This window comes from Aotus nancymaae, unplaced genomic scaffold (assembly GCF_030222135.1).
Source record: "Aotus nancymaae isolate 86718 unplaced genomic scaffold, 86718_ANA_hifiasm-v0.15.2.pri h1tg000089l, whole genome shotgun sequence".
Taxonomy (NCBI): domain Eukaryota; kingdom Metazoa; phylum Chordata; class Mammalia; order Primates; family Aotidae; genus Aotus; species Aotus nancymaae.
This window is the reverse complement of record NW_026988504.1, coordinates 16,340,787-16,368,121: the sequence shown is the minus strand read 5'-3', so window position 1 is coordinate 16,368,121 and position 27,335 is coordinate 16,340,787. Positions and strand designations below refer to the sequence as shown.

General features: G+C 46.2%; 1 protein-coding gene across 4 annotated transcripts in view; it reads right to left on the bottom strand.

The window, feature by feature from the left end:
* The window catches only part of PRKCA (protein kinase C alpha), a 495,684-nt gene that overhangs the window by 19,257 nt on the left and 449,092 nt on the right, over window positions 1–27,335 (bottom strand). For all 4 annotated transcript variants that reach the window (XM_012453857.3, XM_012453858.2, XM_012453859.3 and 1 more), the window contains 3 exons: window positions 15,061–15,141; window positions 3,722–3,829; window positions 1,603–1,743 (listed from right to left, as the gene is read on the bottom strand). In XM_012453857.3, coding sequence (XP_012309280.1) covers window positions 1,603–1,743; window positions 3,722–3,829; window positions 15,061–15,141 — 330 coding nt within the window. The remainder of the gene's footprint in view (window positions 1–1,602; window positions 1,744–3,721; window positions 3,830–15,060; window positions 15,142–27,335) is intronic.

Genomic DNA, 27,335 nt, shown 5'->3' with positions numbered 1-27,335 from the left:
AGCTGTGTTCAAGATGCTATTGCATAACCTTCATAATTCAAGATGACAAATAAATATTAAAGGCAAAAGAGAAAAAAAATCCCTAACAGAATTTTCTACTGAGGCTGCTTGCAGCATCATTTATCTCTCTCCCCACCCCTCAAAACCTTCAAACCAGGTTATGTATGTTGAGGGGCAGGAGCCCATGAGAACCCCCTAAAATCAGTGCACAGGGCTGGCTAAAGAAAAGGTGGGGGTGCAGATACACAAGGGCCTTATCTGAAATGATGATTCAGGAGGAAGTCAACTGACCTGATTAAGTTTAGTATTTCTTCAGTGTGTGCTAAAAATATCTTAGAAAAATAAAATCCAGTGGGCTCACCAACAGCAGTTTTATTCTTGGGGTAGAGGACACAGAGGCACACATAGTGAGGAAGTTGCTGCTCTAAGAATGAGGCTGTGTGTACCCAGTCGGTAACTCTGCCACCCCAGGCGGGTCCCCTGGCCTGCTCATGGGGCACCTGTCAAAGGGCACCTGTCAAAACCAACACGCAGTGCTTCTGAAACTGACTGTGGAATAAAGTGGCTTTCTGCAGTCTCCAGGGAGAGGCATGACGACGGGTTGCTAACCGATGCCAAGACAGAGGCAGAGTGGGAAGGCACAGGACGCCTTTGGGGGCTCTGCAAAGTGGCAGGTGGTGAGTGATGAGGCTGACATCTTAAGGCTCTCAGTTTACCTCTAGAGATATAAACATTATGAAAGGCACTTGCTGGCCACATTCAATAATCAGAGCCTGCAGCCTCAGTGTCAGGGCAGTTGCTGAGATGCAGCGATGGTGCAGTTGGTGAGGACACCAACTCATCCTGGTTCTACCACTTATCAGCTGTGTGTCCTCTGGCAAGTTAGCCTCTCTGTGCCTGTTTTCTTCACTGCAAACTGGGGAGCATAGTACCCATCTCACATGGCTGTTGGGATGATTAAATAGATTAAGATTTGTAAGGTACTGAGAACAGGGCCGGGCACACAGTGTTTAAATAAATGAAAAAAAAAGGAGTGGGGAATCAAACAGGGAGAATCTGAAAAAAGCCAGCAACGTCAGGATTGGCGGCTGTCACTCAGTCCTTGCAGTGGTGGCAGTGGAGGATGTGGAAGTGGTGTCCAGGCCCTGTCTAGGAGCTGGCTAGGATGGGGTTGTGCTTCAGCACTCCCATCAGTGCCAGGCAAATCAAGGAAAGCTGGAGACAGACACGAAGCCTGAGTCCAGCTGAGGATGGAGGGCTATGAATACAGCCCTGCTGGGTGCGAGTCCACAAAGTCCAGACCCAAAGCAGAGCCGGCCTCACTCCCTAATCGTGTGGGAGTGCTCTGCAGCTGCCCAGTTGGAGGATGAGGTGTACACAGGGTTCCCTTCCCTGCCTTATTGGTCCTTACTCTCTGAAGGCAGCAGGGATCCTGGCTGCTGAGACCATAGGACTGAGGACAAGGCTGAAACCTGGCCAGTTTCCTCACCCTGCAGAAGCCAGAGGTCACCGGCCTCCTCTTTCCAAGAAAAGAGATGAGTGGGATACTCCCAGAATTTGGGGAAATGGGGTTCCGAAAACAGGCTGCTTTTCTGGACTCACCACTTTGGGCTTGAACGGTGGCTGGATCTCCCTGTTCTCCAGTTTCTCCCAGTCAATCCTCCGGAAGAAGGCATGTTCTCTCACGTCCCTCTCGCCCTCGGGCCCGCAGCCCAGCCGCTTGGCTGGGTGTTTGGTCATCAGCTAGGAAAAGGAGAAAAAGAGAACAGTGGCTCACAAGGGCTTCCCAGAGACAGGGCTTCCATTTGCCTAGCGCTGCCTACAGCTCTGACTTTGTGGACTCCTGGACAGCATCTCAGAGAGCTGACCAAGACACTCAGTGGCTTGCACAGAGTGAAGCCAACTCACAAAAATGACATCGGCAAGCATAGCCCTTCCTATGTTGGTTTTCAAGATAAGGGAGCAGGAAAGCAATCTGAACCCATGGCCAAATGGAAGAAGAAGAATTTAAACAGACATCTCATACGTTATCTGTTTTGGAGCTATCATGCTATACATGTATCTGGTTAAAAAAAAAAAAAAGGCATGCGATTACTAAAAACTGTATGTGCTGAAAGCATCACAGTCTAGCATCACAGAAGATGCTATAATAAACATCATAAGGGGCCAGGCGCGGTGTCTCATGCCTGTAATCCCAGCACTTTGGGAGGCTGAGATCAGTGGATCACAAGGTCAAGAGTTCGAGACCAGCCTGGCCAGCATGGTGAAACCCCATCTCTATTAAAAATACAAAAAATTAGCCAGGACTTGTGGTGCATGTGAGTCCCAGCTACTTGGGAGGCTAAGGCAGGAGAATTGCTTGAACTCGGGAGGCGGAGGTTGCAGTGAGCCGAGATTGTGCCACTGCACTCCAGCCTGGAAACAAAGCAAGACTCTGTCTCAAAAAACCAAACCAAACCAAAACAAAAAAACACCAAAAAGCATATATCTATGTATTTTCTAGACTAAAATATTATCAACCAAAGACTCATAGGTTAGAAAAATAAATGCTATAACAAGGAAGGTGTCTAGTTAATTTCATCTTGCCTATTGCAAGACACAGAGACAATCACTGACTATGAGCTCTTTGAAGACAGAAGCCAGGTCCTCCTGACTTCAGTATCTCTTCCAAGTGCCTTGCTCTTGGATGACATGTGGTAAACGCCTCCCAAATGGTCACACTCACCAGATAATGTTAAAGGCATATTGTACTCCATCTTACTAAGCCTGAAAATAACTTTGTGACCTAACTCTTGACCATTCAAAACTAGACAAGTCATGATCAGCAATTCTATTCCTAGAGCAGTTTCTCAACCACAGTGTGTGCATATCCTCACCAAAACACATGCCCCAGAAGGTTCACAGCAGTTCCATTTCCAACGGCCTCAAACCACAGCAGAAAACAATCCAAATATCCACCAGAAGCAGAAAGGAAAAGGAAACGATGGCGTTCACACAGTGGAACACGACACAGCAATACAAAAGGAGGGGCTATAACCCCACACAGCAATGCAGACAGAATCCTCAATCACAACACTGAGAGAAAGCAGCCAGGCCAGGAGCAACAATGCAAGGTTCGGTCTGTGCAGAGCTGGAAACAGGCAAGACCAATCCATGCTGTCTGAAGTTGGGAGGCCGGTTATCTTGGGGCGGGGTAATGACTGTAGCCGGGACAGGAGGGGGCTTCCAGGATGCTGGAAACATGGTTTCTTGAGCTGGGTGCAATTACATGGGTAGATGCGTCTCATGAAGATTCATTTATCAGCGTATTGATGATGTGTGCCCATTTCTGTATGTACACTATAGCTCATAAAAATTGTGGTAAACAAAGAACTAACTGAGTCACACCAAGTGAGACAGGAGATGAGAGCACACTAAGGGCCTGTGATGACATCTGGCAGTCCCCACCACAATTTTACGAAATGGATTAGAATTAAAAGTGCAGTACAGTCATTAGGTGACTGAGCCAGAGTCCCAGGAAGTACTGGGATTCCAATCCATTCTCCCAGCCATCACTTTCCCCACTGTGCCCTGCGTGACACCAAGCCCCCACCCTTCATGGCCAAAATGCAGTGGTGTGGGTTTGTGGTATTTCTGCCATCTCTCTTAGAAGTGTGGGGCAAGTATTTCTCCTACCAAAGTTCTTGGTTCATGATCACAAAAGGTAGCCAAATCGACTTACTCCTTTGCAGATGGAAACAGCCTCCTTGGACAAGGATTTTGGATAGGAAACGTTGTGCTCCATGATAGACTGAAACAGTTCGTCTTCATCTTCACCATCAAATGGAGGCTGTTCCGGAAAGAGGAAAGATGGGGAAGTATTTAGGCAGAGAAATTCATTAACATGTGCCTGAAGAGTCAATTCAGCACCAAGGAACAGACCAGGGTTCTCAGCCCACCGCAGGCTGCAGAGCTAGCTCAGTCAACTGGAGGGTTTATTTGATTATCTTTAATGAGGTTGATGGTTTTGTGTTTTTCATTTTTTTTGCCTCTGTCTTGTTAATTATCTTGCCCTGGGCAACCCAAACAATCTTTAGGGAAAGTGTTTTTGAGTAATGCTTTTAATGATTTGCAAATAAACTATGATTAATCCATTAATCTTGTAATTATGTGCTAAAAATCTAATTATGATCAGCTAGGTTACAGGCGGCTTTGTATGCAGAAGGTGGCCGTGGCCCACAGAAAATGTTAACACTTTCACCTGGGGTGAAGGGGGCTGCAGAACACGGCCTAAGAGGATGACCCCAGTAATTCAAACAAGAAGCTGCTCTGCGGGGTGTGTGTGTGGAGGGGGGCGGGCTTTGAACCTGCACAGCGGCAGTGATGAGACCTTAGCTTCCATTGGACTCCTCCCTCATCCTCTTTGACTGGGTTTACAGCGACCAGGCTGAGAAAAAGGCACGGCGGCCCCGTGGGAGCTTATGGCTTTAGAGTCAGGTCAATCTGGACGAGAATTCTAGCTCTACTAACTTCCTAGCTGGGTGTCCACAGGCAAATGACTTAGTTCTTTAATATACAGTTCTCCAACTTGCAAGATGGGGTTTCTGAGAGTAAAGTGCCTTGTACTTTGTGTTGTACCCAATAAGTGCCCAGTGAAAGCAACTGAGTGGTTCTATTATTTCAGGCAGAGCAGCTCTCTTGGGAGGGACTTCGAGAACCTTCCAGGAAGAAAGGCCGAGTTCACGCTGCCCTTTGAACTTTTCCCTCCAGGGTGTCTGTAGTTCTGAGGGATGCATCGCTTCCCTGTCATTCTGGCAGGATGGCACAGAGGAAAGAGTTCACGAGAAATTCATAATGCTCCCCTTTGCCTCTGTAACCTTGAGCTTAGCATAAGAAAGGCAGAGCAGGGGCCAACCTTGTACAGAATCCTCCTGTGTAATCTCGAGATGTTCCCTTCTCATGGAAAAGAGTCAGTCACTTTGGCTGCCATGGGCATTGAACTGAATCATGAATCACAGATAACTGTGCAGTGGTCAGCAGGATGTCCCTTCTTATCAAACATGTTCTCCCAAGTCAGAGACAGAAAATGAGCCAAGCAGATCCCTCCCTCAACCACCACCCACAAATCACCTCAACCTGTTCCTCCAACACCCTGGACCCCACCTCAGTCCCCTGCCCAGTCCTGAACAGGAGCCATGTGCCTTGAGGGAAAGATGCCAAGTCTATAAAGAACCCCACCTTGGGACCAGGTATGGGAGGACAGAGTTGGGTGTCTGGTACCACTTAACATTTTTTTGGTCTGAAAATACAAATAATTGGGCCTCTTTTTCTGTTGTAAGTACCTGGTGTAAGAAAGGTTTGATTTGGTGGAAGCTGCAGGTGGGTGAAGAGGGCTAAAATGAGCCACTGACCCAGAGCAGGGCAGGGGCAGCCAGCCACAGTGACTCCACCAGCAGGAGCAACATGGAGCCTGGGAGGCCCCCAGGGCAGCTTGGGGGGGGCACCCACCAGGGAGTGCAGGCTCCCGACAGCCACCTGTGTCAGCAGGGGGATGTGTCACTTCTGTCTGTAGGGGGCAGAGCAGGCAGGCAGTGGTGGGGAGAGCTGTGACGGAGCTACAGTGCAGGTTGGCCCTGTGTTCACCCCATCATATGTTCCCTGCCCAACAGCATGCAGCCTGCTTCTTCTGGATACCTACTACAGGACACCCATGAAATTTCTCATTTTCCCTAATCAGTGATCCATAAACCCGGCTGAGTTTTGGCGAAGGAGATTTTCGTAACTCCAACAAACGTGGTGGCTGGGTGCAGGGGCTCATGCCTGTAATCCCAGCACTTTAGGAAGCCAAGGTGGGTGGATCTCCTGAGGTCAGGAGTTCAAGACCAGCCTGGTCAACATGGCAAAACTTCATCTCTACCAAAAACACAAAAATTAGTGTAGTGGCACATGCCTATAGCCCCAGCTCCTCGGGGGGCTGAGGCACGAGAACAGTGAGTTGAGATTGTGCCACTGCACTCTAGCCTGGGAGACAGAGCAAGACGTTGCTTCAGAAACAAAAATATGGTGTGCTTTCTGCTCAGGGCTGTGGCCTGCACCCTGCAAGGGCTCAAGGCCACTAAACTGGCTGTGTGCACGTTCTCTGCAATGCAAATGTGCCCTGTCTGGGAGTGGGGCAGAAGCTCTGCTTCTAGGTCATTGATTGGCACCTCACCATGTGGCCCGAGAGGACCTCTGGTCAGGGCCCGACACATACTTTCCAAGTCTCAGTGCAAAATGAAAATGGGAGTCCCTCATTTAAAGATTATTAAGAATTTCGGCCAGGCGTGGTGGCTCATGCCTGTAATCCCAGCACTTCGGGAGGCCAAGGTAGGTAGATCATAAGGCCAGGAGATTGAGACTATCCTGGCCAACACAGTGAAACCCTGTCTCTACTAAAATACAAAAAACTAGCTGGGTGTGGTGGCGGGCACCTGTAATCCCAGCTACTTGGGAGGCTGAGGCAGAAGAATCACTTGAACCCGGGAGGTGGATGTTGCAGTGAGCCGAGATCGCCCCATTACATTCCAGCCTGGTGACAGAGCAAGACTCCATTTCAAAAAAAAAAAGAATTTCAAGGTTTTAAGGTGGCGAGAACAGAGCACCAAAGCAAATGTGCAGGGTCTTCCGGGCTTGGGCCCTGTGCGACCATGCAGGCTGCGTGTGCCCGAAGCCGGCTAAATGGGGTGCACCTCATTGAGCAGCGACAAAGGTGCTGGTGAGATTCAACCAGCCTCTCTGCAGGTGCTTGAGTCTCAGCTGCAGGAAAGCGGCGGGGGCCAAGTCACAGACAACACAAACCAAAGGCCTAAAAGAAACGTTCTCTAAGGAACACAGGTGAAGCTTCCCCAGGAAATGGTCTTGAGTAGGGCAGTGAGAAGCTTCTTCTCATTTGAAGATCAGGTCAATGCAGCTGCAGCCATCCCACCTCCAAACATGGAAGGCCAGGAATTGTTTGGGGAACATTGTGTGCAGGGCACTGGCCTGACACACCTTCTTCATTCTCCTGGCATGGGAACCAGCTTTGCCAGGAGAGCTGTCGCCACATATGCTAATTTCTGAAGGGGAATGGCTGCATCAGGGATTCAATTCTATAGATCAAAGGAGGACTTTCACCATCAAGTCTTCTCCGGGCTCCAGAGAAGGCAGGATACCTGGACACTGGCACTCCCCAGAGAGTATTCCTTAGAACATTAATCCTACAGTATCTTCTCCTGGGTCCAAGTTTGCATCCTACACCTCTCTCTGGCAATTTGCTTTAACATCTAAATTCTAAAGGCCCTGAGAAGTCCTGCAGTGAACAAGGCTGTTTAACTCAATGTGAATTATTAGTCCAGGGCTGGAAGGATCCTCAGAGGCCTCTGAGGCTTGTCTGGTGGAATAAGATGCCTAAGCTGTAACAAAGCCACAAGACCAAATGCCCCTGCAACAGAGCCCGTGCATTCCAGCTTTGGTGTGGCCCCAAGGATTAGGGACTCTCCGTCACCACATCCCAGGGGCTCTAATGAGGGCAAGGGTTTTGGGGTACATTTTAGAAGGCTGATTCATAGCCTACACAATATGCAGTGGTGAGTTCTGAAAATAAAGAGCGGGGCAGACCCAGGAGGCTGAGATGTTTCAAGTCATCCCATAGACTGCCACTGGCCTCTGGGCTAGAGACCTGGCATGGTTTTCCAGCTCTGATGAACTGATGGGAATCAGGCTGGCTCCCTTCCCAGCTGCTGGCTAACACAACTTCTGTGTTGCTTCCCCAGATTCCTTCTGGTTGAAGATGGCATGAATGTGAAGAAGGTAAAAGAGAGCTGTTGATGGGTGTAGGGAAGAGAGGTAGTTATGTGCCTCCCCCCAGCTTTGGAATACCATCAAATCAAACGCATCTTTTTCCTAGTCTGTTTCCTCTGCTGCAAAGATAGAGACTATTTTTTTAAGTTGTGATAAAATACATAACACAAAATTTATCATCTTAATCACTTTGAAGTGCACTGCACTGTGGCATTAAGTACGTTCATGTTCTGTCATCATCACCACCAGCCATCTCCAGAACCTTCTCATCTTCCGCACTGAAACTCCACCCATGAAACAGACTCCCCATTCTCCTGTCCCCCCAGCCCCTGGCAGCCACATTCTACTTTCTGTCTCTAAGACTTGACTATCCTAGGTATCTCATATAAGTGGGATGATACAATACATGTCCCTGTGACTGGCTTACTTCAAGATGTAGACTATTGGTATCTTAACCATGCCTTCAGGGATCAGTGAGGATAGGATAGGTCCTGCTGTGGAAACGAACCGAGACCATTGCCAAAACATAAGACAACATGTGGCCAGGTGTGGTGGCTCACGCCTGTAATCCCAGCACTCTGGGAGGCCGAGGCGGGTGGATCATGAAGTCAGGAGTTCAAGACCAGCCTGACCAACATGGTGAAACCTCGTCTCTACTAAAAATACAAAAATTAGACGGGTGTAGTGGTGCACGCCTGTAATCCCAGCTACTCAAAAGGGTGAGACAGGAGAATCACTTGAACACAGAAGGTGGAGGCTGCAGTGAGCTGAGACTGTCACTGCACTCCAGCCTGGGTGACAGAGCAAGACTCTGTCTTAAAAAAAAAAAAAAAAGACAACACGTTTCACTTCCTGCTTATGCTGCCTGTACACTGGGGGTCAGAGAGGCCTCTGCTGGTTGCTCTTGGGGACCTGCCCGGATGGAGCAGCCACTGTCACAGTCTTGCTGCAGCAAAGGCTGGAGCAGCAGCTCTGCAGCGTCTTGTACCTGCGCTTCCAGCCCCACCCTGGAGCACCTCCCCTCTGATCTCATTGGCTGGTGCTCCCTGCCACCCCACAAATACATGAGAAAGGAAGTACAATCCTACCATGCCAGGAAGGAGGAAGACTAGAAGTACCTGGTGAATAGCAGTAATGACCAGCACATTCAGGAAAGCCTGCTGGAGTCCGCGTTATATATATATACATATATATATATATATTTTTTTTTGAGATGGATTCTCACTCTGCTTGTTAAGGCTGGAGTGCAGTGGTGCAATCTCAGCTCACTGCAACCTCTGCCTCCTGGGTTCAAGTGATTCTCCTGCCTCAGCCTCCTGAGTGGCTGGGATTACAGGTGCACACCACCACACTTGGCTAATTTTTTGTATATTTAGTAGAGACGGAGTTTCACCATGTTGGCCAGACTGATCTTGAACTCCTGACCTCAAGTGATCTGCTCACCTTGGCCTGCCAAAGTGCTGGGATTACAGGTGTGAGCCACCACACCCGGCCTGGAGCCCTATTTTAAATGAAAATTATGTAATATTGTGGGGAGGGGAGGTCTACAAAAGAGCATCCCCATTCCCTTCACCTGGACACAAAAATTGTTCTTATTTTTATGTGGCTTCTTATGCTTTCTTACATTATTTTCAAAGTATGATGCATAATTTGGAGTTTTTGTTTTTCACTGACTGTTGAAATATTTTCTTCATAGCTGCCGGTGTTCCCATGAGCTGAATGCCACTGGCCACTGGCCGCTGAGGTGATGCGTCATCAGGACAGATCCACTGGTCCATGGCACGTTTACAATTGCTTCCAGCACGTACCCTAATAACTAATGCTACAATAGACATCTGTGGGCACTTTTTTCTCTTCTCTGAATTACATCCCCATAATAACGTCCCGCGTGTAGCATCCTGCAGCCTAAAAATGTGAACACATTTACGGCTTTTGTTAAGTCTCTCCAGGCTTACATATCCCTGGAGCATCTGACAGGGAGTGAGTGGCTGGGACAGGTGCCTGTCACCATGCCTGGCTAATTTTTGTATTTTTAGTAGAGACGGGGTTTCACCATGTTGGCCAGGCTGGTCTTGAACTCCTGACCTCAAGCAAGTGACAGGTAATCACTTGCCCTCAGGCCCTGGCATTCAAGGCAAGGCAATGGTGAAAAGTTATTAATTCTATTCCTTTTCCTTTCCAGCACTGCCAGCCACTTAGCCTGGGGACTGTGGGGGTAACGTGTCACTCAGGTGCTTTATGGTTTTTAATTTCTACAAATCTGGACTCAATATTCCAAGCTAAGCTACCTGTTGAAGTCTTGGATTGGTGTAAACATTTTCTGAATGGGTTGTATCCCTCCTGCTCTGCTCCTTCCCACTTTAACAATATGTAATTTGATTTTTTTTTTTTTTTTTGAGATGGAGTCTCCCTCTGTCACTCAGGCTAGAGTGCAGTAGTGCATTCTTGGCTCACTGCAACCTCCGCCTCCTGAGTGCAAATGATTCTCCTGCCTCAGCCTCCTGAGTAGCTGGGGTTACAGGTACATACCACCACTTCCAGCTAATTTTTTGTATTTTTAGTACAGATAGGGTTTCATCATGTTGGTCAGGCTGGTCTTGAACTCCTGACCTCGTGATCTGCCTGCCTTGGCCTCCCAAAGTGCTGGGATTACAGGCACGAGCTACTGCGCGCGGCTGTAATTTGTGAGTTTTAAACTGAAACGCGAGAAGTGATGGTTCATATTTTGCAAAAATGATTCCTAATCCCAGGTGTGAGCCACCTCACAGCACTGGTGCGATCTCAGGTAGGAAGTGGTCACTGAGGCCATGCTCATTTGCAAATCACTAAAACCTAGGGGCTGGGCATGCTCCCATGGACTATTCAGGCCAAAGTTCTGAGATGAAGTGGCGATTACTGATTCAGCAGGAGTCAAGTCAAAGCATAAATAACCCAGGCAGAAAAGGGCATAAGGAGAGGGCTGGTCCCTTTATGACGATCACTGAGAACACTTCAAGGCATAATGTGCTCATTAGAGTGCTGGGTAGACACTATTTATGCTCCGATAGTGATGGTATTTGTCAAGCAGTCCAGAAACTGAATAAAGACTCAGGCTGTTTATTCTTAACTGCCCCCTTGGCTGCTGACAATAAATAAAGCAAATAAGAAGAAAATGGCAATAAACTATTTTTTTTCTGCTCATCTTCAGCTCTCTGTGATTAAAGAGGACAAACTTAGACCACAACCCCGTCAACAACTTTATCATTAATCAGACTTTTCAATAACAACGTCTATTCCCTTTGCTGGGTCTCTGGGATTCCTGAAGCTGGAGTGGCTGTGGATAAAACTGGTAGAGCCTTCATTACCCTTTCTGAGCTGAGTCACAGCCTAGGAATACTTTAAATTTGCTTTGAGGAGTCAGAGACCTCTTGTAAAGCGCCCTCGGAAACAGATCCTGGCTTCGTTTCCGCCCAGCCCCTTTTGCTTGTTAGCACATGCAAATGTGACTCTTAATGAAAGCAGGGTTTGTTTTCTGGACTCAAGGACTGAACATTCAAGTGGGATCAAGAGGGGGACTCGACTTTTTGTGCCTTCATGAACAGCAGGGTTCCTAGGGGGCCTGTAATTCAGAGCCGAATTTTACTGTCAAAATTTTAAAAAGGGGGAAATTAACTTGAGCAGGCAACTGTGTTTCCCCTGCTGTTGACTCACTGATGGCCACTGTGCACGAACTGCCTTTCTGTGTTTATACACGGAGGTATTTGGCCGAGGAGGAATGCTTTGATGGGGTGGGGGGGCACTAAATAAATAATAAACAAACCACTCTTTTGATGTCAGTCAAGTCTTAGCACCACTGAGAAATAATAATGAGAATAATGATCTACAGCTTTATATCTTTCAATGCCTACAAGACTATTTCAGTATTGAGGAAATATAATGAAAGACACATAAAGGAGAGATCATCCACAGCCTCCCATCCTAAAGGCAAAGTGCCTGGTCTGGAGATGACCTTCATGTTTGCAGTGTTACAATAGGTAGCTGGTCAGACATGAGCGGGGCAGGAGAGGGCTCCTCCCACCACCAGGAATGTCAGGTGACCACCAGGTGATGGTCAGGTGGCTGTCCACTGTCGCTCTAAAATAATAATTGGTTGCAGCCAGCACCAAGGAAAGTCAGTCTCCCAACAAACAGAAACACCCGAACCTGGTGAGCAGCAGTTTCCCATTAAGATCTCAGGAGTTGGGTGGGTGGGCTTAAGCACACGTATTAAGAGGCAATATGGCGGAGTTTAACTGGTATACCACCTTCTAGGGACATCTGACTGGTGAGGGAAGAAGGCCTCAGGTGAGCACATGCAGAACTCCAGTAAACACACTGCACATGTCACCCCTTCCAAGCGCTAGCAGGCCACTGTGCACGCGGACAGCCTAACCCAAGGGAAGGGTTGGGGCGAAGAGATGTGAGACCCTGGAAGAATGCCAGTGCATAAAACCCCGTCAGAAGTCAGAGTGCACTTGATTCCTCCAGCTGCCGGCTCGGCCCTCTTCCAAGTGCACTTTACTTCCTTTTGTTCCTGCTCAAAAGCTTTTTTTTTTTTTTTTTTTTTTGAGACATTCGAGTTTTGTTCTGTTGCCCAGGCTGGAGTGCAGTCTCGGCTCACTGTAACCTCTGCCTCCCGGGTTCCAGCGATTCTTCTGCCTCAGTCTCCCAAGCAGCTGGGATTACAGGCACGTGCCACCACACCTGGCTAATTTTTGTATTTTTTTGTTTTAGTAGAGATGGGATTTCACCACGTTTGCCAGGCAACCTCGTGGGGACGTGCCACCACTAGCAATGGCACCCAGAGCCTCTTCCTGTCTGACCTCAGGCCTCCTACTCCCTCCCTTTCTAGCTCAACTCTGCTCTAGCCCCGCTGGCAGCTTCCATTTCTTAAACATGGCTGGACACTCTCCAACCTTAGGGCCTTCACGCTGGCTGCTCCCTCTGCCTGGAATACTCTTTCCTCAGATATCCACACAGACATCCCCATACATCCTTTAGGTCTTAACTTTATCTTCTATGTGAGGCCCTCTCTGGCCATCCTAGCTAAAATTTCAACCACTTCCACACTACCTTCTTTCCTGCTTTATGACTTTTCTTCCTAGCTTATCTCTGCTGTGTTATATAGTTTCCTTATGTAACCTGTCTGCTGTCTCTCCTCCTCTAAGCTGTAAGCTTCATGAAGGTAAGGATTTTCATTTGTTTTGTTCACCCTTATGGCCATGCACATCATAAGCATTCAATGAATAATACATGGTGAGTGAATGAATAAGTGAGTCAATGGACGTAACATGTGGGAAGGGAAGACTTTTTTCCCCAGAAACGAAGATGTCTTTGGGGATGGCTCTGCTGCAGAGCATGAATGGCTCTTTCCACTCTTACTGAGGCTTCTGGCTATGCAGAGTCACAGATCTTGGCACTAGCACATGCGTGGTGGGAATTACAAAAATGTGATCCTGCCCGCGGCGGGATCATGTTTAGTAGAAGGCAGAGATGTGCGGGGTGATTACCAAGCCTGCTTCCCCTGCTGAGCTCCCAGATATGCTATACTTCCTGCTTCTTTGTGTCCCAGTGGGGCCAAGTGGCCCGTAAAACCTAGGCAGAAATGATACGTGCTACTTCTAGGCCTGGCTTCTAAGGCATCCTACGTGACTGTCCTCACGTTCTCGGCTGAAAGGAGGAGGAATGAGTGGAGAAATCTGAGGCCCTAAAAGATGGTAGGGCCATGGATGCGAGAAACCTGGGTCCTTGAATGACCCTGGAGGTCACTGCCCTACCCCCACGTAGGACTTTGCCAAGGATGTGTCCCACATGGGGGTGGGGCACTGACCCACAGTATCATCTAAGGACTCAGGTTTCTCAAATCCATCAGCCAGCCCCACCATCTTTCTTTTTGTTTTTTTGAGACAGAGTCTTGCTCTGTTGTCTAGGCTGGAGTGCAATGGTGTGATCTCGGCTCACTGCAACCTTTGCCTCCTGGGTTCTAGCAATACTCCTGCCTCAGCCTGCTGAGTAGCTGGGATTACAGGCATGCGCCACCACGCTCAGTTAATTTTTATATTTTTGGTAGAGAGAGGGTTTCACCATGTTGGCCAGGCTGGTCTCGAACCCCTGACCTCAGGTGATCCGCCTGCCTCAGCCTCCCAAAGTGCTGGGATTTCAGGCATAAGCCGCCATGCCCGGCCCAGCCCCACCACTTTTAGGGCCTCAGATTTCTCCACTAATTCCTCCTAATTTCACCAAGAGCATGAGGACAGTCACGAAGGATGTTTTAGGGGCCAGGCCTAGAGTTGGCAGCTAGTATGACTCATCCTGATGACACAGATATTAAGGCCATTATATTAGAAAGTGTCATGTTAGGCCATAAGGCACATGGTTATCTGGTACATGTCACATCCTAAGAGAAAGCTAATTTACCTTCCTTAATTGGAAGTTCAGCCTCACTGGACTTCTGTGAAAATCACAATGAATTGCCAAAGGTGAGATAGGCGGAGATGGGGAGAAACTATAAAAACACTTCTTCAAGGTAACTGTCTTCTTCCTTAAATAATACTACTAATTACACACATGGGCAGCAGCTGGGGCAATCTTTGGAGACAAACTGGCAGGAAACCATCACCCAAGCCCAGTTTTACGATACTGAAAACTCAGAGGCCACTGCTGCCATCAACATGCACATTTCTTTTTTCTTTTTTGAGACTGTCTTTCTATCGCCCAGGCTTGAGTGCAATGGCAGGGTCTCAGCTCACTGCAGCCTCTACCTCTTGGGTTCGAGCAATTCTCGTGCCTCAGTGGCCCAAGTAGCAGCGTTTACAGATGTGCCTCACCACACCTGGCTAATGTTTGTATTTTTTAGTAGAGATGGGGTTTCATCATGTTGGCCAGGCTGGTTTCAAACTCCTAACCTCAGGTGATCCGCCTGCCTCAGCTTCCGAAAGTGCTGTGATTAGAGCTGTGAGCCACCACGCCTGGCTAACATGCACATTTCATCATGTGAAACCGACATTGTCTGCACTCCAGGTTGTAGATTTCAATTTGGAGTTTCTATGACTAGAGATAATTTCTGTGCATACGGAACATAAGCCACTTTGAAGGCGGAGTTTCTCCCTCTTTCGCCTGGGTCAGGGAAGTCACGCCAACACCAGCCACACTAAAACATCAGGGCCTGCTCTTGAGGCCCAACCAGTGCTGAAGTATTCACATAACACAGCAATAAAAAAACATGAAAATGTGGCAAAACATTACCTGCCCGGCAAGCATTTCATACAACAGGACACCATAGGCCCACCAGTCCACAGATTTTCCGTATGGCTGATAAGCGATTATCTGTGTGAAAACAAACACATTAGTTACATTTAGCGGTACGTCCAATAGTGCCTGTCAGAACAGGTAAGTCAAGCAAGTCGGCATTTATTCACTCAGGTCATGCTGATGAGGTGATAAGATCTGTCTCTGATGTTACACCAAGGGAAGAGGACCCACCCTTCAAGTCAGACACACGGAGACTATCACCCTGTGATTCACTGCCCACGGCTGGTTTTGGGACTCCTGTTCTGAATCCACCTGGAGATGCCACAGCACTATCTGAAGGTAAGTTTAATTATCCTAACTAGCGGAAAATATGTGGACACTGAAGTGGACATAATTTTTAGAAAAGGCCAGAGGCCGGGTGCAGTAACTCACACCTCTCATCCCAGCAACTTAGGAGGGTGAGGCAGGAAGACTGCTTGAGCCCCAGAGTTTGAAACCAGCTTGGGCAACATAGTAAGATCCTGTCTCTATTTTTTTTTTTTTAATTTAATAATAAAATAAAAAAATAAGAAAAAGCCAGAGGTCATTCAGAGTTAAGAGTCTGACACATAAGATGATCAAACTATATTAACAGGGCTTTACTAAGAGTATAATAGTAAGCATGACAATAAGGAAAAATTCTAGTTTTCTTGTGTTGCACATAGAAGTGCAATGATATGCAGTCTGTTGAACAATGGAAGTTTTAAAACATTTAAAAAAAGACGTAAAATGTCGTAAGCAAATATAATATATGGAGCTGACCGCAACAAAGAAAATTTGAAACACATTAAGATACCATCTGGACGTTAGATGATACTGAGGGCTTGCCATTCATTTTGTTAGGTGGCATAATGGTGTGTTGACTAGTTAGAAAAGTGTGTATTTTAGTTGAGTGTGGTGGTGCGAGTCTGGAGTCCCAGTTACTCGGGAGGCTGAAGCAGGAGGATCGCTTGAGCCCAGGAGTTTGAGGCTAGCCTGGGCAACATAGCAAGACCCTGTCTCTCTTAAAAAGTAAGATTAAAACATTTTTTTTAAGTGTGCTTATCAGTTAGAAATGAGTATATTTGTGGGTGAAATATATGAGAGAAAGTATTTATGGGTGAACTGACATGATATCTTAAATTAAAAAAAAAACTTCAATAAATGAGGTGAGAGGAAAACAGATGAAATGAGTTGGCAAATGCAGGAAGTTGCTGAAATTGGGTGATGGGTCCACAGGCAGCTTATTCTATGGTGATGGGTCCACAGGGAGCTTATTCTACGCTTCCTTCTGCCTTTGTGGCTATCAGAAGTATTGGAATAATTCTATAACCTCCCTTCGTGGGAGGGGAGGAATATGGATTTGCATTTCTAAGTATGGCAAGGCTGATTAAAACACTGGCTTCATTACCTCTCAGGTACGCTGTGTGCCTGCTGCACGCAATTCCCAAACCCATGGATCACACACCAGGATTCAAGGTCAAGACACACTAACAGGTACTCAGCACAACCATTCTGCCACTTCACTTACAATTTTCACTTTGAAATGTTCTAGGATTTTTTTTTTTTAATGGCTCAGAATGTCTAATTAAATGTCCTGGGACATAAAACTTTCTGCATGTCCGCCCAGTTTCATTTCTTTAATGTATTACTAATATTTTTGCATGTAGAATGAGAACCACAAGCATCAACAGTGCGCCTAAGTGTGGGCAGCAGCAAGGGTAAACGAGGTCGGGTTTGCAGCTCGTTTCCTTGACAGGAAAATGGTAAACATAGGAACCTACAAGGAGCCTCTAATTGCTTTTCCACCTTTGTTCTCTTCTGCTTCATTCTTTTCTGAAAACTTGGAAAATACACACATAAAAAACCCCAATAAATGAGGCTTCAGTCTATTTTTCAGTAGAGATGGAGTTTCAGCATGTCGGCCAGGCTGGTCTCAAACTTCTGACCTCAGGCGATCCGCCCGCTTCAGCCTCCCGAAGTGCTGGGATTTCAGGCATGAGCCACTGTGCCCAGTCTTTTCTAGTTCTTTTCTAGTTTTACTTCTTACATCTAGTACTTTATTCAACTTAAACATTATTTTGGAATGTGACATAGGAAAACTTAGAATGTTCTCCATTATGTTAATGTCTTATCCCAGCATAATTTAATGAATAATTCATCCTTTCTTAACCTGTTTGAAAAAATCACTTTTATCGCAAAGGAAATCATCAGCTCAGACCTCTTCGTTTTTCAAGGTAATACACCCACAGAGCCATCCATTAGCAAGGACGCCTTTCCTGGGTTCAGAAAGAAAGTTGTTTGCCTTGTTTCACCTTTCCATAGGATTGGATCTTCTCTTTTATAGCACTTGCTGGAATTGCAATGAAAGTTATTTGTCTAAAGGTCCTACTCTGATGGAGTAAAAATTTCCTGAAGGTAGAATCAGTGTTCACTCCGAAAGCCTAGCACCTAGTAAAATGCCTGACACACAAACACAGTTCCAGAAAACATTACTGAGTAGTTAGCAGATACGAAGCATATAAGGGGTGCTTAGTAGACTCTGTCTCCTTTGATTTTCCAATAACCATATTAGGTAGATACTACAAGTATCTACTTTATTTTACAGATGAAAAAAAAAACTGAAGTCAAGAAAGATTAAGGAAGCTGTTTGAGGTTTGCCCAGTTAATAAGTGGCAGAGCAAGAGTTTAAATTGGGGACTTCTTGCTTTAGAATCTGCTTTTTGTTTTTGTTTTTGTTTTTTTTGAGACAGAGTCTTGCTCTGTCACCAGGCACCAGGCTGGAGTGCAGTGGTGCAATCTCGGCTCACTGCAGTCTTTGCCTCCTGGGTTTAAGTGATTCTCCTGCCTCAGCTTCCTGAGTAGCTAGGATTACAGGCACCCACCATTGCACCATGTCCAGATAAATGTTTGTATTTTTAGTGGAGATGGGGTTTCATCATGTTGACCAGGCTGGTCTCAAACTCCTGACCTCAGGTGATCTGCCCGCCTCAGCCTCCCTAAGTGCTGGGATTACAGGTGTGAGCCACCACACCCGGCCAATAAACACCTTCTTCAAGTGTTTCACCCTGGGTTCTCTGTCCTAGAATTTAGTAAACAGTTTAAGTTTAGGTTAATCTTCCCAGACACGTGCCTCTTCATCTTCATCTAAGCCAGCCCAGTCTTTGTCAAGGAACTCCTCAAACTCATGGTCTTCCACTAAGAGACCGAAGTCTACCATTTTTTTCTCTGACACTGAGACCCTCCATGCCCAGTACCTCCCAGATCAGTAGGGAAGCTGGAACACTCACTCTTCCTCAACACAGCTGCCCCCATTACTACTGCCACCATAGCAGACACTACCACAGAGCTAGCAACATTTAAACACAGACTTCTACCTGGACCAGAAGAAAGGCGCTATGTTAATTTTAGGACTACCTTTAAGTCTTTGCAGGGTCAGTCAGGTGGTAATGCTGATCTTGGCTGAGTGTTCACACATCTGGGAGTCAGCTAAATGCCGGCTGATCTAGGCTAGCGCCATTGTAATCACTGGGCAATTCTGTTTCTGTTTTGTTTTTTCGAAGTTAGAACAGAAAACAGAGCACTGCTATACCACGTAAACACAGATTGACTATATAATTTCCCAATTGCCTAGATTAAAAAATTGTGAAAAACTTAAAATTAGTGTCTGAACAAATGTTTACGTGGAAGCTTCCCTACTCCAGCATTCTACTTTTAAACATCCTATTACCTCCTATGGGAGACACTGCCATAGTAAGTTTAATGACTATTTGTTTAATGAATGATGAATAAATAAATGGATAAGTGAATGGATGCATGAATGAACAAATGAACTTGCACATACTTGGATCTGTTTCTTGTCTTTCCATCTGTTTCTCTAGTGGCATTCTCTATTTCCTGCATCTAAACGGCAGAAGCTGTGCCAACTAGAAATGTATGAATCTGAGAGGAACTATAAAGTACTCCCAAGAATGGAAGGATTCCACCCATGGGAAACTCTGCTTACCTAGAAAAACCTGGAGGATAATTAAATGAGTGAATGTAAATGGATTTTGTTTAAAAACTGTAGGGTGGTATGCAAACATTAAGCACTACTAAAATTTTGATCAAATGATAAGTCTCTTCCATTTATCGTAGTGGGAAATCTTCAATTAGTCAAACTAGAAAATATCATTTTAAAATAGACTTGAATCAAAGGATTAACGAGCCCCACGATTTTCTTTGAAAACGATCACAAGTCCCAATGTCTTGGTTTAGGGCTGTTCTCTAAAATAATTTTCTAAGAAAATGTGACAAGGTTCCACAAACATAATTGTTGTCTCACACACCTTGTCCCTATCAACAGAGTCTTTGTAGAGCTGCAAATTATAAAATTAAAGAAAAACACACTCTGTGATGCTAGGTGGGAAATGTGGCTTTTCCTAAACAAAATTTGCAAGGGAGAAAAAGCTGTGTAGCAGCCCACATTGTTTTCAAGATGCTCCCGAGGTGGGTAGAATGCTAATGGAGAAATCCATAGGAAAAAAATTGACATATTTTTAACTCAGTGGCTAGCTATTGATGTACTTCACTAATAATCCAATCCAAAGCAAAGTATTAAACACAGGAAAATTAAGAAGATTCATATTGGCTATTTGAAAATGTTATATTTATTTATTTATTTATTTATTTTGGAGACAGGGTCTTGCTCTGTTACCCAGGCTGGAGTGCAGTGGCATGATCACAGCTCACTGCAGCCTCAACTCCTGGGCTCAAGCAATCCTCCCACCCAGCCTCCTAAGTAGCTGGAACGACAGGCATGCACCACCACACCCAGCTAATTTTTTAAAAATTTTTTTGAGAGAGACAGGGTTTTGCTTTGTTGCATAGGCTGGTCCCTAACTCCTGGTTGAAGTGATCCTCCTGCCTCAGCCTCCCAAAGTATTGGGATTACAGGTATGAGCCACCATGCCTGGCCTGGAAATGCCTATTTTAACTGAAATGAGTTGTCCCTTCCACAGTCCTTCAGTCTAAAAGATCAAGAGCTGATTTATACACTGGATACTCATTTCAAACTAACAAAAACAAAGCCATTTCCTTGAGCATAGTGGCAGCATCAACTCTGCTTACCCATTCTCCACTTAGTGCATGCTCAGTACACGTAACCTACACCCTTAAGCACAGGAAAAAAATCCATTACAACTGCTCAGCTAACTCCTGAAAGCCACTGCTTACCTCCCAATATGGTTTATGTCCATAAACCATATCATGTCCCCACCCAAATCTCATCTCGAATTGCAATCCCCACGTGGCGGGGGAAGGGCCTAGAGGGAGGTGATTGGATCATTTGGGCGGATTTCCCCTTGCTGTTCTCCATGATAGTGAGTGAGTTCTCACAAGATCTGATGGTTTAAAAGTGCTTGGCACTCCCCACCTTGTTCTCTCTCTCTCCCCTGCTCCGCCATGGTGAGAAGGCATGCTTGCTTCCCCTTTGCTACGATTGTAAGTTTCCTGAGACCTCCTAGTGATGCTTCTTGTTAAACCTCTTTTCTTCAGAAATTACCCAATCTCTGGTAGTTCTTTTTTTTTTTTTTTTTGAGACGGAGTCTTGCTCTGTTGCCCAGGCTGGAGTGCAGTGGCACAATCTCGGCTCACTGCAAACTCTGCCTCCAGGTTCAAGTAATTCTCTGCCTTAACCTCCCAAATAGCTGGGATTACAGGTGTCTGCCACCATCCCTGGCTACTTTTTTGTATTTTTAGTAGAGACAGTATTTTGCCATCTTGGCCAAGCTGGTCTTGAACTCCTGACTTTGTGCTCCACCCACCTCAACCTTCCAAAGTGCTGGGATTACAGGCATGAGCCACAGCGCCCGGCCCCTCAGGTAGTTCTTTATAGCAGTGTAAAAATGGACTAATTGGAGTGCGGAGATAATTTTACTTCAATTCCAGTGGTGTAAAACCAGGTTAATGGCAAGGATAAACCTACCCCAGAAAGCAAACTTAAAAATGAATAGGGGACAGGTGCAGTGGCTCATGCCTGTAATCCCAGCACCTTGGGAGGCCAAGGAAAGAGGATCACTTGAGGCCAGGAGTTGGAGACCAGCTTGGGCAACATAGCAACACCCCAATCTCTACCAAAAAAAAAAAAATTAAAGAGAAAAAACTGGCCAGATGTGGTGGCTCATGCTTGTCATCCTAGCACCATAAGAGGCCGAGGCAGGTGGATCACTTGAGGTCAGGAGTTTGGGACCAGCCTGGCCAACATGGTAAAACTCCGTCTCTACTAAAAATACAAAATTTAGCTGGATCTGGTAGCATACACTATTTTTAGAAGAGACAGAGGAGGCTGAGGCAGGAGAATGGGAGTCAAAGTTTGCAGTGAGTTGCAATTCTGCTGCTGTACTCCAGACTGGGGAACAGAACGAGACTCTATCTCAAAAAAAAAAAAAAAAAAAAAAAAGTCAGTGGGAAGTGTCTGAATAGGCTATCATATTGCCATATCAGAGAATAAATTAGAATCCAAGGAGCAAACCCTCAGCATCAGATAGTATTTCTCAAACAGCCCATGTACTCCCCTACATTTCCCAGTCTCCCCTGCTTTGGGAAATGTAGACACGTGACTAGTTCTGGCCAATGGACAGTGAGAGGAAGCAATGTTGTCCCTTTTGAGTTGAGGCCATTAAAAACCCACCTGCCTCTTGCCACTGTGATTCTAGGGGCCGCCTGTTCCAGATGGCTTGGCTGCAAGATGGAGGAGGGTTGCCTGATTTGCATCAGACTGTGTGTGAGCAGTGAATAAATATTGTGTTAAGCCACTGAGATTTCAGGGATTGCTGTGGCAGCTAGAGTTGTCCATTCTAAAAACTTCTTCCTTCATGTAAGCAAATCACACAATCTCAGCTTTTCTACAAATCCTGTCCTGACCAAGTAAAAAGTCAATATAAATTCTCTTTGGGTGGGTAAAAGTCCACTTGCTGGGCACCTACTGCAGGTTGTACACACTACACACAACTTCTTGTGTAATCTGATGAAGCAGAGATTGTTATTACAGTCAGTCTTCATTCCATATCCGCAGTAAGTTCTTGGAAACTGTGATTTTAAGCAAAACAATACACAGTGGGTCCTCAAATAAGGTCATTTCCTTATAATGTTGATGAGGGGAAAAAAACTGGTTTTGTTATACATCATTTCACTTGAAGTCACAGTTTCCAAGAACCTATTGATGATGTTAAGTGAGGACATACTGCATTTCTATTTTTTATTTTGAGACGGAATCTCACTCTGTTGACCAGGCTGGAGTGCAATGGCACGATCTCAGCTCACTGCAACCTCCGCCTCCCAGGTTCAAGCAATTCTTCTGTCTCAGCTTCCCAGGTAGCTGGGATTACAGGCACCTGCCACCATGCCCAGCTAATTTTTTGTTTGTTTGTTTGTTTTTTTAGTAGACAGGGTTTCACCATGCTGGCCAGGCTGGTCTTAAACTCCCAACCTCAGATGACCCACCAGCCTCGGCCTCCCAAAGTGCTGAGATTGCAGGCATGAGCCACTGCACCCGGCCCTGTATTCCCATTTTATAGGGAGAAAACAGGTTCCAGAAGTTAAGAGACTTGCTCAAAGTCAATCAACATGTGGAACTGAACATTGACACATTTATTTTAAAGATACAGTTTTATGCCTTTCAAATACATTGCTACTGGGATTAATAAAATATTAATCAAAGGGCCCTGAGGATTAGAGAGATTTGTTGGAAAGCATTATTTCAATTGTTTTAAGTAATTATATTTCAAAGACATCTGAATAAAATTGGCTCTGGTAACTTTGTTAAACATTGTTTAACTTTGTGAGAGCCAGTCCCCACCATCTGTATATGTTACTTAGTGTTTCAGTAAGTTTGTTTTTAACAGAGGCAGGGCTGAAAGCAACAGTGTGGCTTTGTGTATCAGGTGAAGGATCAGCCAGGGCTGAACAAGGGGGATTATACTTTGCTTCCTATCCTATATTCTACAAATATCTGAGCAGTCTTGCCAACTACCTCTCTCTGCTTGGGTGGTGGAAACTGATGTCCGAATTTGGAAAGCCTTCAATAGGCAAAGGTGTGGGAGCCCTGTTTCTAGGCAGAAAAATTCATGAATCCTAAAGGCCACGGCCGCCTGATGGTTTTGCTTTAAATTCTACAACAAGTTGGCTCCCAGCTGGCTCTTCATTTTCTGTTTCCACGGCATTAAATTCCCGTGACTTCTTCTGATAGCACGCTCTCCTTGCTCCAAGGCTTACCAAAAGCAGAATGCCAAGTGCCAAGGCTCGTTTTTCCTCTGACAGCACTCAGCCGCATAGGGCCCGCCTGCTCAGCCACCGGGCCAAGATTAGAGTCACTCTGAATACTGCAGTGACTTCAATTGTAACAACAGAATGGGATTTAGAACTTAGAGCATTTCTTCCCAGAGAAACATGTCACCTTTGGCTTGCATACCAGATAACATGGGAGGGTCCTGAAGGTCTAAGTTACGGGCATAGGCACAACCTCACCACTGCAAATTCAGTTTGATATAAAGCATATCTTTCCCTCAAAGAGCAGCTGCAGTTAACAAATACCTCCAGTTAACCAAAGCCTTAGTGTAAAAGGGAAAAGAATGTTAGAGAGCCCCACTGGAAGATACACGTTCAGATACACATGACTTAGGATGTTGGCTATGCCGTCCCTTTTCAGCTGCCTAGAGCCAGTATCCAGTACAGTAGCCACTGGCCACTTGAGGTTTCTGAGCAGATGAAACGTAGAGCCAGTCCAAACTGAGATGCACTGTAGGTGTAAAATCCACATCATATTTTGAAGACTTAGTATAAAAAATACAATGGCCAGGTGCAGTGACTCACGCCTGTAATCCCAGCACTGCACTTTGGGAGGCCGAGGTGGGCAGATCACCTCGGTGAGGAGTTTGAGACCAGCCTGGCCAACATGGCGAAACCTCATCTCTACTACAAATACAAAAATTAGCAGGGCATGGTCCTGCACGCCTGTAATCCCAGCTACTCGGGAGCCTGAGGCAGGAGAATCGCTTGAACCCAGGAAGGTGAGGTTGCAGTGAGCTGAGATCATGCCACTGCACTCCAGCCTGGGTGACAAAGAGATTCCATCTTAAAAAAAAAAAAAAAAAAGCTCAAATAGCTCATTATTATTATTATTTTTTGAGACATTGTCTTGCTCTGTTGTCCAGGCTAGAGTGCAGTGGCGCGATCTCGGCTTACTGTAACCTCCGCCTTCTGGGTTCAAGCCATTCTCCCACCTCAGTCTCCTGAGTAGCTGGGATTACAGGTACCCATCATTATGCCTGCCTAATTTTTGTATTTTTGTAGAGATGGGGTTTCACCATGTTGGCCAGGATGGTTTTGAACTCCTGATCTCAGGTGATCTGCCTGCCTCAGTCTCTCAAAGTAATGAGATTATAGGCATGAGCCACCGTGCCTGGCCTGTATTAAGGGTTTTTATTAATTAATAAGTTAACTTCATCTGTTTCCAACTTGGTAAAAACGTAGCTGCTAAATACAGTTTCTGCTTGTATTTTCCTTCTGTTGCGCAGTGCTGGCGGAGGCCCTCTGAATTCCACCAGCTCTTATGACCCATTCTGGTTCTCTCTCTCTCTTGGTCTAGGGAGCCAGCTTTGGGCTGAGGACCAGGTTCAGAGACCACAGAATGAATGAGGAGACTCTCTTGAGCCTGTCACCTCTGGGGACAGGAGCAGGTGTCTCTGGTGCTTGTGGGCCAATGCGGGCTTGCAGCCAAGCCCGGGGCTGCCTGATATCCTGAAGCCTCAGGCAAGGGGCTGAGATGACAATTTGGTTTCCCATAATGAAGACACTCACAAAAGGAGAGGCAGAGTTGGCAAGAAGGGCTAGAGCTGGCGGATTTCCCCGCTGCACATAAGAGGTTGATCTTTGGCTTCAAGGACGGACCCCAACAGGGCCACTGTCATTCAATTTTACTGCTATTTGTCATTAAGATTATTATTATTATATTTACAAGAGCCAACTGCTTGGGGGAATGTCAGGATGTTACAAATGCTTGCCTGTCTTGTAAAAGTGAGATATGAATGAGCTTTCTTCCCCCCGGGCACAGGACCAGGGCATGAAAGGGACCGGGGTAGCTTCTTGTCTTGTACCAGGCCAAGGGCCTGAAGCAGCTGGAAGGATGTCACTCCAAGGCCACCCGGCCTTCCACTCTCTACCAGGGCTTCACACCCAAATGCCTCCCGGAGAGGATAGGACTCTAGGAGCCTTATAACTTCTGAAGCTGCAGCCTGGGAGAGCCTGAGGAAGACACAGGAAGGTTTCAGATGCTACTGGCAATATTAAAAGTAGCTGTAACCAACATGACCACCATAGGCATGTGGCAGGAGCCAGGGTTTTCAGCTCTGAAGCTCATCTAATCCTCATGAGGCCCATTGCAAAGACAAGGAAATAAGGTACAGAGAGGTAGAGTAGCTTGCCCAGCACTACACAGCTTGCAAGCAGCAACACATGGATCAGAACCCTGGTCTTCGTCTTTGGCATCCATACTTCTGACGCTTTTGTTATACTGAAGGCCTTGATCCAGTGTGGTTCCCTAGACAGCTACAGTGGGTACTCGCCCAGTTTAGATGACTCCTGCTGAAAAGGGGACCAAATGCTTAACATGATCAAAGCAGTCAAGATGCCTCCTTCACTCAGGAACTCTTGGCTCGGAAGGCTTTTTCTTGAAGGACCCCATGGACCTATAAAGTATGCGTATGAACATTCACTCTCCGGTTCTTGGCTGCACTTGAACTGAGATTCTACTCTTCATCTTTGTTCTGTACCTACTCGCTAAACCCCTGGAGCCCACTCTTACATAAAAGGCCTGGCCACAAAAGCCTCTTCCCAAGCTGTCATTACAAAGTAACAGTGGCCTCTATGCATAAAACATACGGAAGTCCTTTTACTGTCTCAGGGAATCAAAGAATGTCCTTTCCGTTTTTCAAAAATCAAAAACATTTTGATGGAAAAATTAGTTGTTCTGAAAAACATCATACATTCCCAAGGACAGAACACAGGACACAAGAGGCACTCTTTACAACATTGTCAAAAACACTGTCTGACACATCCAGACAGTACCGTTTGGCAGGAAAGAAGACAGGCCTGAAGGTGTTTCGGGTGTTCTGATCTGACAGCTGGGATCTTGAGTTTGATAACTATCTCATCCACTTGCTCCTGTGGGGCCCACAAGTCCTGAAGCCTTTGTCATGTTCTACTGAGACTGTCTGCCCCAATTCAACCCAGACTTCCCCCTGGTTGGGGCTGGGCCATCCACCTCTGTACCCAGCACCGGAACCTCAGGCATGGGGCAGACACAAGGTCATGCTGGAGAACAAAGGGATCTGACCCGACACCACTCCACAGACACCGCCTATCTCTAAAGTGCAAAAGCAAAAGGGCTGTTAGAATTGCTGGATTGCTAAGTCTGGAGTGGTGATTTAGAAAAGTGTTTTCAGGCCAGGAGTGGTGGCTCATGCCTAATCCCAGCATTTTGAGAGGCCGAGGCAACAGAATCACTTGAGGTCAAGAGTTCGAGACCAGCCTGACCAATATGGTAAAACTCTGTCTCTACTAAAAGTACAGAGTTTTAGTGGTGGCACACGCCTGTGATCCCAGCTACTTGGGAGGCTGAGGCAGGAGAATCACTTGAACCCGGGAGGTGGAAGTTGCTGTGATCCGAGATGGCACCACTGCACTCCAGCCTGGGCAACAAAGTAAGACTCTGTCTAAAAACAATAAAAAAGGTGTTTTCAATGTTCTGAAGAAGATTATGAGGCTCAAAGTGGCACAGTGGCTTGCTGAGGTCATGGGACTAGTTAGCAGCACCGTCAGGAAGAGAGAGGCTTCGGGTCTCCTCACTGTGTCCTCTTTCTAAAGCATCAGAACTGAGACCAGAGTGTGATAAGCAGAAAGCCCCAGAGCAGGGGAGAAGTGGGACACCCCCAACTCTCAGTTGAGACACTTTCTAATCAAACTCCTTTCCAATGGCATAGCCAAGCTCAGAATACAAGCGGGAAGCATAATGTGGTGAGATAGCTCTGAACCCAACTGCTGGAGGCCAGGAACTGTGTGACTTTGGGCAAATTGGTTAGCCTCTCTGAGCTTCCATGTCCTCAACTATGATCTTAAAATTTCAGCAGCCACCTGGCAAGGGGGTGGTGGGGAGTAAATGGCATTATGTGTATTCAAATGTGCTTACAGCAGGTGAGTTGAATATACATAACTCC